This window comes from Schistosoma haematobium, chromosome 5 (assembly GCF_000699445.3).
Source record: "Schistosoma haematobium chromosome 5, whole genome shotgun sequence".
Lineage (NCBI taxonomy): Eukaryota > Metazoa > Platyhelminthes > Trematoda > Strigeidida > Schistosomatidae > Schistosoma > Schistosoma haematobium.
The window spans coordinates 10,695,354-10,707,278 of record NC_067200.1 but is presented as its reverse complement, the minus strand read 5'-3'; the positions used below and the strand labels follow the sequence as shown (position 1 = coordinate 10,707,278).

The following is an 11,925-nucleotide window of genomic DNA, read 5'->3' as shown; positions in this document are numbered from 1 at the left end:
GCTCTAAACTATGATATTAAAATCGCTTCATATCTTTCTATGAATTAATTCTTTCTTCCTGTACTATATCCTTATTGCAATCTTTCTTTTATATATTACCACCTCTGAATTAACTACTTTTATGAATCCGGTGTCCATCTTGTTGTGTTAATGAGGTGTGACAACTTGGACCGATGCATATATGTGCCTGGTCCTACGTTGTAGCTGACTGACTGACTGCACCGATCAGAATAATTTGTGATAAATTGATTGGTTGATTGGTAGTTCTAAATTAATCATAACCTATTTATTCAATCAAGATTGTTTGTAATAGTTATAAACACAAATAATGCTGTTTATTTGTTGCTTTTTTTTTAAAATAACTTTCTTTTCTATGTTGTCTTTCTTTGTGTATGTGTACGTGTTCACTAATACTAGGAAAGAGCTCGTCAAAACAAAGTATTTCTATACATTAAAATTCCTGGTTTTCCAATACGATTAAGTTATAAGGTTAGTTTTGTTCGATTATACCTTCGTGTTATTATTCAATTAAATTTATGTGTACATATATAAAAAAAGAGGTGTAGTCAACAATTTGACTTTCTATGATTAGAAGCTGTTTTCCATTAACAGAAAAACTAAATTGCACTGTTTGACATTGACTAAACACTTTAATGCATTCTCGTGTATTCATTAAACCAACATTAGTTCTAAATGTAAATCATTATCTTTAAAAATAGTCAAATTGCGTTTGATGAGGAAAGTTTGAAAAGATAGAAGCCTTTACATTATTTGGGCAGCATCATTAATAAACAAGGAGGATCTGATACCTATATGAAAACACGTATTAACAAAGCAAGGATAGCATTCCTACGAATGAAGAATATCTGGACGTTAAAAACAACTGACAGCCAACATCAAAGAATTTTTAACATTCATATCAAAACAGTCCTATTGTACAGAACTTATACTTGGAAAACCATCAACAACCTGCTTTGGCAGAAAATGAACCAGCTTCCAGCTGAGGAGGGAATTAGGAAAAAACTGTAATTGGTTAATGAGCAGTCAGCCGCAAAGTAAAACCCGGTACGTGCATATTGACACGCCCCATTAGCAAAGAGAGAATTATCGGGGAAAATCCCATATTAGTGGAGGTAGTAACAGTATGAGGGATGATTGAAAAGATAAATCATTGAAGATACGATTCGATAATAAAATATAACCTAGTGAAGTAAAAATAAATTAATGAGAAATTCAGAAGCTCAGGATTTGGAGGAAGACAAAGAATAGATGCACCTGAGCCATTGCAAGCTATTTGGGGCTATGTCGTTCAAAGTCTCCAACCCCTAGTTACGATAATCACGCGAACTCCAAATAGGTAATCTACATCTACCTACATAGCTCAGTCTACTTGTCAATGACGGTGCCACATCTTCGTTTGACCGCCTTTAGATTTCTTCTAGTCTACTTTTACACCAGATAACATCACTTGTTGAGGTAGACCGTGGTATGACATTCGTAATACATAGCCCAACCACCTCAGTTAATGAAGATTTGCTACCTTTTCAATCATTTTGCCATCTTTATTTAGTACCCTGTTCCTAACATAGCTATTGCTTACTCGGTGGACTTAATAAGTCCCCGAATGAGCCAGATTGTTATATCTTGTGACATTAATCAAAATATCCTGCATTGAATTCATCAATCGGAATCCCGATTCTAATTTGTTTTCTATCCCTCATCTACTATTGCGTCTATAGCCTAGCATTCCAGACTTGGTCAATTATATATCCTGTCTTGCGTAGTTGAACTGTAGCTGACTTAAGCTACACTCTTGTTAGTTCGCCTGTCTCAAAGCCTTTTCCTATCTCCACCCTCTATTGTTGTACCTAATTCAATTGTGACAATATTTTATTCCACATAATTACAACCAGTCACTTTCAGTTAGCTTGACATAGAAATTAATAAGAGTTGGTCAGTAAGTGACGTGGCTGTTCGTTCACATTTAGTGACCAGTCACATTTCACTCTCACTGCCACACATCAGTGGAATAAAGTTTTTGAGGATCTATCTTGTAGTATGTTATTATTGCTCATAAGATTTTAGTTTTATCAAAGGATTTTTACTACTGATGCTCTCCCCTCTATGTGGTGTAAAATCTACTCCTGATTAGGACTGTCTAGAAAATAGGATAAAAAGTATTTTCAAAGTATACTTTTTGTATTTAAAATCATGAACTGATATGAATTAGGAAATCACTGAAAGTCTGGAAATACTGAACGGCTATTTCGTCCTAGTACGGGATAACTCAGTAGTAGACATCCATGACCCTGAAACCAGGAACCTAACATAAGACCTTCGATCTCGCACTTGAATCTTTAATCTCTAGACCACTGAGCCCGGGACCTAGTGGTGTACAAGTCTAATTTCTGTCAATGTACAATTTTGTCCGACCATCTTCCATTTTCTATAATGGGTACCTTTCTCGCATCCGACATAGCCGGACTCCATTTGTTACAGCTTTTCTTTTTAGAAAATCTCCATTTTATTTTTTTTTTTTAAATCTTTAAGGGTGAAAAACAAAAAAATATCACTGATGTAACACGTTTTGAATTGTTTATTCCAACACTGGAATATCATAATTGTGTTTGGACGTGGTTAGATTTTGTGATGGAAGTAAAAACGCGTATACGTAAACAACTTGTTCGTGAAGTAAGTTATATCTCAATTCATTTTCACTTTAATAATGGATTTTTGTCCAAAGAAAATCTTCTTTTAAAAGTTGTCAATTAGAAGCAATGTGAATAGTTTAGTATGAATGTGTATCTTTTGAAATAGTTAATCACCTTTAAAATAAACAGTTAAATATTGAAATAATCCAATATAGATTTCTAACTTAATTGATTGCTTTTAATGAAAGTGTTGAATTCTGTCATTGTTTAAATTGATTTAATTACGGAATTCTCATTATCATTCTAGACAACTTCATCAGTACGCGTGCTATAATGTTGAGATGAAGTAAATGTTAATGATCTTATTTCGAACAACAATGAATACTTCAATAATCAATCATCCTCTAGTTTAGAGAATTCAATAACTCCGAAAAAGATTAGAGATATTGGTGGAGTTTTATTCTCTGAATTGGATAGTTTGGTCGTGGAGCTTTCATTGTTATTCTGAACGACATCACCAGCACAAACTTCAGGTAGAAGAATTGACATCATAATTAAGACAAAAGAGAATGTTTATTGTTGAAGGAATAAATAGAACTAAAAAATAAGAAATATATGAAATAAAATTAAAATGGTGAATGCTACTGGATAATTGCGACCAGTTGTTGTTAATCATATAGATTACTATTATATAGTGAACTCCTACAAGACGGTCTACACAATTTAACGTAACTTAAACCGTTAACCAATAGATTTATACTGTTTCGATCTGCTTATTCCTAGGTTTTTTCGTCTGGTTGTTTTCCTGAATTTACTCTTCTACCGGTTAGAAAACTAACTTATAGCCAATGTTTAATGAAGTATATAACACAATATATTCAAAAGACGTGATGAAATTCTATAGTCTTTTGGGCCCAGTTTTCATTTCCTATCTAGAACTCCATATATTTAGGCCATTGTATTCAACATTGAGCATTATCATTGCCTTTTTGGAGGCCTGCTTGAATATTGGGCTACCTGTTCCTGTCATTTGGATATTTCAACAAGTTATATGTTTGTTTGTTTGTTTTAACACATCATTATGTGTTGTAACGTGTGACTTGCAGGTTAGATGCGCAGCGTTTTATCGATCGACTCAGTGACACGTAAAACACGTAAGGACGACCTAGAGTCCCGATTGGTCCCGCTTCCCTGTCTAGCCCAGCCAGTTGAGTCCAGAACGCAAGTCACACAGCCTCTGAGTTATGAATCATTATATTTCAGACATACTGTATTTATATACTAACCAAACAGACCACATCGTACCATAAAAATAGAAAACAACATCTGTACAATATTTAACGAGTGAAATAAATAACGGCCAATAGGAAATGTTCATTTAACGTCCAAGGACATCATTAGACTTAACATGATAATGATTGGCACATTATTCCTCAGCATCCATAACATTATGTATATTGACTTCATAACCTATTCAGGCGCGTTTACAATATGCTTAAGACCTTTCACTGTACAAGTTACAAAAAAGTACAATCAGCGACATCGTGGTGGCTGGTAATATTCATTGAAAAGAATAAACATTATTCAGATGTCGATTCCTAAACTGCTTACATCTAAACTGGAGATCAATCAATATTTATCAATCAAGAAATAAGAAAAAAAGACATGTTGAAATACTTTGTGCTGAGAATTCTTTATTGTGCCAAAAATATAATATTGAATAAAGTCAATAATAATAATACACTAGTAACCTATGTATATTCATGTACGTATCTTCTACCTTTACTTAGCATGTTTCACCTATATAAACAGCTATATAAAACGTATTACCACTATTTGTAAGTGTACTTACCAGTGAATCAACAGATGAATACCTTGTCTTTGATAAACCACAAAGCTATAAATTGTACTTCTATTCTCAACCTACTTTTTTTGTCAGTAACCAGTTATAACATTCTTCATTCTTATACACGTGTAATGAAGCTTAAATTCGTATCTATAAACCTATATGTTGGTTAAGTGTAATGTTACATTTATACATAATCATTTATTTAATTTTTGAATATTATTTGAATAGTTAAATCTCCATGGACATATATGCATCCCTTCTAAGTGGATTACCTCTATCCTCTCATTTAATCACATGTTTTTATTACGCTTCCGTTGTTGCCAGCTATAGAATCCGGGACTTATCTTTCATCCTACTTAGAACACGTCATCTGGCGATGTATTTTGCTCATAATGCTGTTGTTCACACACAAACTCTAACATAATATCTTTTGTCATCAAAAATATCAAAACTTTTGATATAACTCTGTATCAAGATAATCATACATGACTTAGAACCTGCAACTTTTGTGCATCTGTTTAGGTTACCACACTACTTATGTCTGTCGACATAAGTAGTATATAACACCAATCAGAAGTGGAATGACTGTCAGCAGAAGGTTGAGAAGATCAGATTGAATAGAAATGGAATGTAAATAGGATGTAATTGTAGTTGCAATGAAGGAACGATGTAATTTGGGACGATTGATGGAAGATTTGCTAATAAAGTATTTAATGTATGATTTTTCACATAGATTTTTCCCACCTAAGTTCTCGTTCACTACAATAGTATCATTAGTAGTGGAAAAGGTTAGGTATTGACGATATGATGCGAGAAGAAAGTGTGATTTTGTAGAATAAAAAGAATATATGATAGTTTCGAAACTTTGTATCTAAGGGTGGACAAAGAATGATTGTATCTACGCTATTGCGGTTGATTTTTTGCCTTGTCATCCAACATTCCCAACCACTAATTTTGATGATTGCCGGAACCTCAAGCAGATAGTCTACACTTATTGATATGAATCAGTTCGAAAGGTTTTAATTTTTAAGACTGATATCAAGTTTTAGTTTACTCATTTCTAGCTTTCTTGCAGCCTACATCATTAAACATCTTACGTCGAGGTTCCAGACATTTCAGTCGATGAAGATTTATTACCTTACCAACCTATTAACCATTTTTATCTAGTGCCCTATATTTAACCCCAACACTTTCCACTTGGTCTTTACGGCATTCTTAATGAATACCTTCAAAGCAGCCCTGTCTCTACTTATCTGCTCTCATTAGCTCATAAACAGTGTTCACTAACTCCATGGTACCAGTAAGAAGTGAAGTGTTCAGTCTTTCCCCTGAAAAACCAAACACTAGTCGTTTACAAATATTTTCTATTTTTAATGACCACATCTCAGACCCAAAATAGAACTACTGCTCAATGAACTTATCCATTCGTTGGCAGATGAACATCCCGCCTACTCCACAATCGATCCAATTTCTCAGTCCATTCCTCCAAAAGAGACTGTTCAACTGCAGTTCTAAATAAAAGTAACAAAGAGGGATTACTAACTCTTAATAATATCACATTGTTTTTTTTAAACTATGTATGTAGGTGATAAAGAAAAAACTTACACCTCGACGACGTTTACCACTTCTACGTATCTCTGGTACCAGTAACAGCAATAATGATAATAATAGTAATATTTCTGCTAGTAGTAGTACTGATTCTAAACCACACGAGTTAACAACATCAAATATCCTGATATCATCTGTCAACCGACTCAGTTCACTGACTCCTTCCGCTGTTACTAGCGGTCGTGCTGATTCAACGATACATTCACCTGATGTCGATGATGATGATGACCTAGTCGATCCAACAACTGTTGCTGCACAAGAAGAAAAAGCTCAACGTGATTTGGAAATGATATTAGGTCGTCATGCTCAAATAGTAAGTTATTATTATTATTATTATTAGTAGTAGTGTGTGTGTATATAAATATATGTGCCCTATAGTAGCTTCTATGTCATTATATTCCGGCGTGGTTTATTTTCGCTTTTGGATAGAATTTATTAACTAATCAATCATTTTTACCTTCCTGTTAACTTTATTCTTTTCTCAGGAAATCCTTACCTGCAATACACATACCTCTTATATTCACGTCCTTGTAATTCTACGCATATATGTCTCATGTGTATGGATGGATGTGTTTGTGTGTGAGTGTACGGATACGCATTGTTGATGAATTCCAACTACAATGAGAATTCCATGTATAATTGCTCTGTATACTTAAAATTCAATCACGTTACCAGTTTCATGGAGCTTATTTATTACCAGACATTGTTAAAGTTGTTAATGTGATATCGGTATACGCATAGATCATAATATTACATACATTTCTATCGTCGAACATTTAGTTCAGTCATTAAGAACAAATCTTATAGTTCGAATGTTCAACTTTATTTATTTTAAAATGTAACTCTGATCCTTAATCCAATCAATCAGTATGCATTAAGTCAGTACCTCGCCTACCACTCTATACAACATAGTTTTTTATTAGAATTCTTCACAATTCATATGAAAACTTATCACTAATGAGCCCATGATCACTATCAACAAATAGTGATCTTGTTAACCAAGATGTGCTCATATTTTCACTTTCAAGTTGAGAATATTGGGGAAAGATATTTCTTTCGGCATCTAAATTTGAAATTGGATTATTACTAGTTTTTGCGGTCTGAGAACATGACCTCAGAGCCTAAAAGAAGGTTGCTCGAAGTCGGTCACTTACAACTTTCTACTAAAAATTCTTTGACCAATTGGCTAGCTATTTTTTAGGCCTCTCCGCTGGCAAATTGAGTTGCAGGAAAGGAGTGGTTGGGGATTCTTGTTGCTAAACATTTCGCAAACAAGATCAATCAGAGAACAACAAAATTAGTAGTTTGTCATCCCGATACATATCTGAACAGTTCTCCCCATTTCTTCATCATGATGCAAACTACTTTTCCTTATTATTTATCTTTTTTTTTTACTACTTATGAAGATGTCAGTAGTGTAATATATTTGTAGAAAATAAACCACCCCATTGTTTCTTCTACTTTTTCAGCAACCTAACAAGACGGGAAAACGAAAACGTTTCAAATCGAAACCATACTAATTATATTTTCTCTTATTGAAATGCTAACTTCATTTTGTTTGTTTTTATGATGGATGGCTTGTATTTTTCCATGATTGCTTGGTGTTAACAATTAAGTTGATGGTTAGACTTTTCCAAAATTCTATGTATCTAAAATGTGCACAATCTTTCTTTTATCACCAAGTAAATTCATTTTTATCTTCTTCATTTGTATTTTTTAGTTGATTTTCTGACAAAAATGTTCCTTGTGAATTATTTACATTATATATATATATATATATATATATATATATATATATATTATTTGTACAGCTTTACTAATGGACATTTCCCCATATGCATTGCGTAATATTTGTTGGGAATACCTTTACCAATAATACTGCTGTTGTGATGATATCTTCATTTTAAATAAATATAATAAATACAGAATCGCTCTGATACTTTCATAACTACAAAATATTACAATGATTCAAAGTGACGATGCTGTTTGGCCTGATAGAGATACGTCTTCAGCTGAGACAGTAAGCGAACCTAAAATAATAAATGCAAGTAAAATAGAGAAAATAATTTAATATAATGTGAAATAAATAGCAAGATATCACACCACCGTATAACTGTTCCTTCCATCTATTATATATGAGATGCATGAATTTCAATAGATACTATTCTGTTGTTTTCCTCAGCGTCTTTATTGTCGTTTTCTTAACTTCTGCATTATTCAGTATCTCAGTAATTTGTTAGCTATAAGCAGTTTACTTTTAACACCCATATTTATTCAACAAGCATTAGGTTTTAGTGTGAACATTGATATAAAGATATAGACTGGTTCTAAATAGGATAAAGTACATGTGGCGGCAGACAATTTAAAGAATATGACTGGACTTTTTATTTTTTAATTTCATGCTACTTTAATGGTAATATAGGTAGTAATATTGACATGGTTAAATATTTGTAGAGTTGACATGTACAACTATCTGTTACTAGGTTAATTCGTTAACATTTCGTGTTAAGTTTATTCTCTGTCCTTGTTCTCTTCTCATCAACCCTTTTTATGTATTGTTTTATACTACTTATTAATATTCAGTAAACAGTTGTGTTCTTAGCAATTTCTACGCTTATGTTGTAACTCAAGTTTGTCGTGTAATATTCTTAAATAATTACATATACTTATAACATTTATTGTATTTATCATTATAATTCCTTTCTCTCAATCTCTATAGCAGTTATTCACAGTTTTTTATGGTTGTTTTATTTTTGTTTAAACGCAATGGTTCACATAATTGTTTGCTCCGGGTTCTGTTTTTGCTTATTGATAAACTGTTATCGTATGTTATAATTATTCTTGATTTTATTAAAGTAAAAATCCCTTTTTCTTTCAAACTTACAGACACGCTAAATGCCACAGATACCTCATAAGTTGAGTTTTGTAAGTAATTTATATATTATTCCTCAATGAAGAACCGTCTTTCAAACAAATCGTTGTTTTATAAACTTCAATTTTACGTATGTCTCAATTATATGATTTAAACACTTCGATAGAGTTAACACTTATCATAACTATTTAGTAATTTCAAATTGGTTTATTCGAGTAGCTTCCTAAAGAATTATCTTGATCGAATTATTTGAAAGGAAAAAGAACATTACAATTTTATTGATTGAAAACTACACTAGAAATTTTTCCTTTTCCATTATTAGTAAGATACTGGATAGAATAAATGAATGACATGTGTTCAAGAAAGAAAAAAAAAAGAACAATTCGTCCAGAGAGAATATTTCTTTCTAAAAGAAAACAAAGCAAACTTTTCTCTAAAATTTATAATAACTAATAATAGTACCTAAAATTTTAGGCGCCAACAAATGTTTAAACTGTAAATAGCTTTGTAAGTATTCATGGTGTGTCCATCATATTTTTTTTGTATATTTTTATGAATATAATATGTTGTATACAACAAGTTAGCAGATAAATATGCATAAAAACTCCACCCGAATTACGTTATTGTTATTATTATTATTATTACTATTATTTGCATGTGTATAATACTGTTATTGTCGTTTTGAATAGTTTATTTTTCATATATATACCCCTCCATTGATTATACTTGTTTCTCAGTTGTTCATTTTATGACAGTATCATAAACATTAGTTATATATGTATAAATATATAATTTTAGAGTAGAAATAAAACTGATGGGATAGTATGGAAACCGGTTTATTTATTAACAACACTATAACATGGAATAGTAAATAAACTGTTAATTTTGTATTGGGACATTTTCAATTTTACTCTTATACTTTGTATATCACTCGTTCTAATAATCGTTACTAGATAACTCTCAACGGTGTATAAATTTTAGAAGACATTACAAAGTTATGATTACAGTTTATAATGGTACTTTGAATAATTTTTTTCTGGTTAGCGTTTGTTTAGGGAGTTAGTTTTCTACGGGATGGGGTCGCTAACCCCATGCCCAACCCCCCTTCATCCGGGCTTCGGACCGGCAGTAGCCCTAACCTAACTATTCTAAAACATGTATTGTTCTCACCTCTACAAATAACGGTCATGAATATTCAGGTGTCAAGAAATAGTGTAGTAATTATGCCAGGAAAAAAACATATGGATTCTTTTATCTTGTTGAATATCATACATTATTACTAATAGTTATTTCAGTAGCATATTATTAAAAATGTATTTGAAAATTAAATGCATTTAACATTAATCACTCTCCATAACCCCACAAAGAATAATTAATTATCAAAATAAGAGTAAATATAAATAGTCTATCCTTTCACAAATTCATTAGTTTCCTTTCCCAATATCATCTAACTATTCCCTTTATTTTCCATCGTCCACTACTTAATACATTTTCAATTCAGTTTGATTTCTTTTCTTTATATCAGGTTTTAATCAGTAAACTTAGATAATCTTCATTCATCATTCTCTTGGTTACTTTCAAAATCACCAATTATCAAATTTATAGTTTACCTATTCACACACCTACATACCTATATTAAAACAGAAAAAAAATAGAAGGTGAGAGGCGGACGATCACACTTCGCATAGATAAATTTTCTTCATTACATGAAGAATTTAATCTCGACATTCATCGATTGTAATTACACTAATTTGATCCCCAAAAAAAGTTTCTTATATTATTAAGTCAAAGTGATTTTTATCTTGTTCCATTAAGGTGTTTGTCTATGTACAAGTTGCTGTTGTTGTCGTCGTCGTCTGTTTATTTATTTGTTATTTTTCTTTTCAATCGTGCGCGCACTCATTTGAATCAAATCACAAAGTCATTTATCTTATGTTGTGGGGGAGGGAGGTTCTTTTTTTTTCATTCGAAAAGTCTGTTTCCTAGTTCCATTACTACTCATTCATTCATTTATTTATTTTATTAGTAGTTTGATATGGTTGTTTCAATTTCATTGTATTAAATGTTCACTTTTTTTTCTTTATCTTTGTATGTATAGCGGGGGAGATTTGATGAGGTGAGGTTGTTTATATATATATATATATATATATATATATATATATATATATATATATATATATAACTGGTGAATGAGACATATTTAATGTTTGTATAAACATATGGATGGATGGATGGATGAATGAATACAGAGATTTTCTTCACGTCTATTTTGTTGTTGTTTAAATGTGTGGTAAGTTTTCAATTTTCAAGATAAATGATGATAAAGAGTGAAAGTTTGAGAAGATTAACACTTTATCCTTTAATAATACATATAAGCAGTATAGGTAAATGTATGTATGTGTATGTGAGTCTGTAAATGTACACATATTACTCATGGATGAGCATTAAGTGTATTTTGTACACGATTATGGTATATGCGTACACACATATGTTAGTCCGTTTGTTTATTCAATCTGTAAGTTATCCATCATCGCTTCAACTTTACTACTGTTATTATTGTTATTACTAGTTCTAGCATATATTCGTCGTTTGTGTGTGTGTAAATGAAAATTAATGGAATACATCAACTTCTCAAACAGTCAATTCTAATGTGTAATTAAAAGAATTGGAAATTTCTTACGAGAAAAAAAACAACCGATCTGTTTATTATATTATTCACAGATTGTTATCATCAAAACTAGTGGAATATGTTTTTCATGGAGTTTTCTTCTCTGAGCTGGATGGTTTGGTCGTGGAGCTTTCATCGTTCTTTCACCGTTCTCCACGACCAAACCATCCAGATCAGAGAAAAACTCCATCAAAATCATCCACCTGAGCTACAAATCTTATCCACCATCTCAGTGGAATATGTATTCTGTCTCTGATGTAAGGTATATGTATGTATT

At 31.8% G+C, this 11,925-nt stretch overlaps 1 protein-coding gene across 1 annotated transcript in view; it reads left to right on the top strand.

The window, feature by feature from the left end:
• MS3_00009123 (uncharacterized protein) overlaps window positions 1–11,096 on the top strand; it is a 99,844-nt gene extending 88,748 nt beyond the window's left edge. The window contains exons 48-51 of the mRNA XM_051217457.1: window positions 418–489; window positions 2,551–2,691; window positions 6,086–6,421; window positions 7,578–11,096. Of these exons, the coding sequence (XP_051064865.1) occupies window positions 418–489; window positions 2,551–2,691; window positions 6,086–6,421; window positions 7,578–7,628 (600 nt within the window). The 3' untranslated portion in view covers window positions 7,629–11,096. The remainder of the gene's footprint in view (window positions 1–417; window positions 490–2,550; window positions 2,692–6,085; window positions 6,422–7,577) is intronic.
• Window positions 11,097–11,925: the final 829 nt, after the last annotated feature.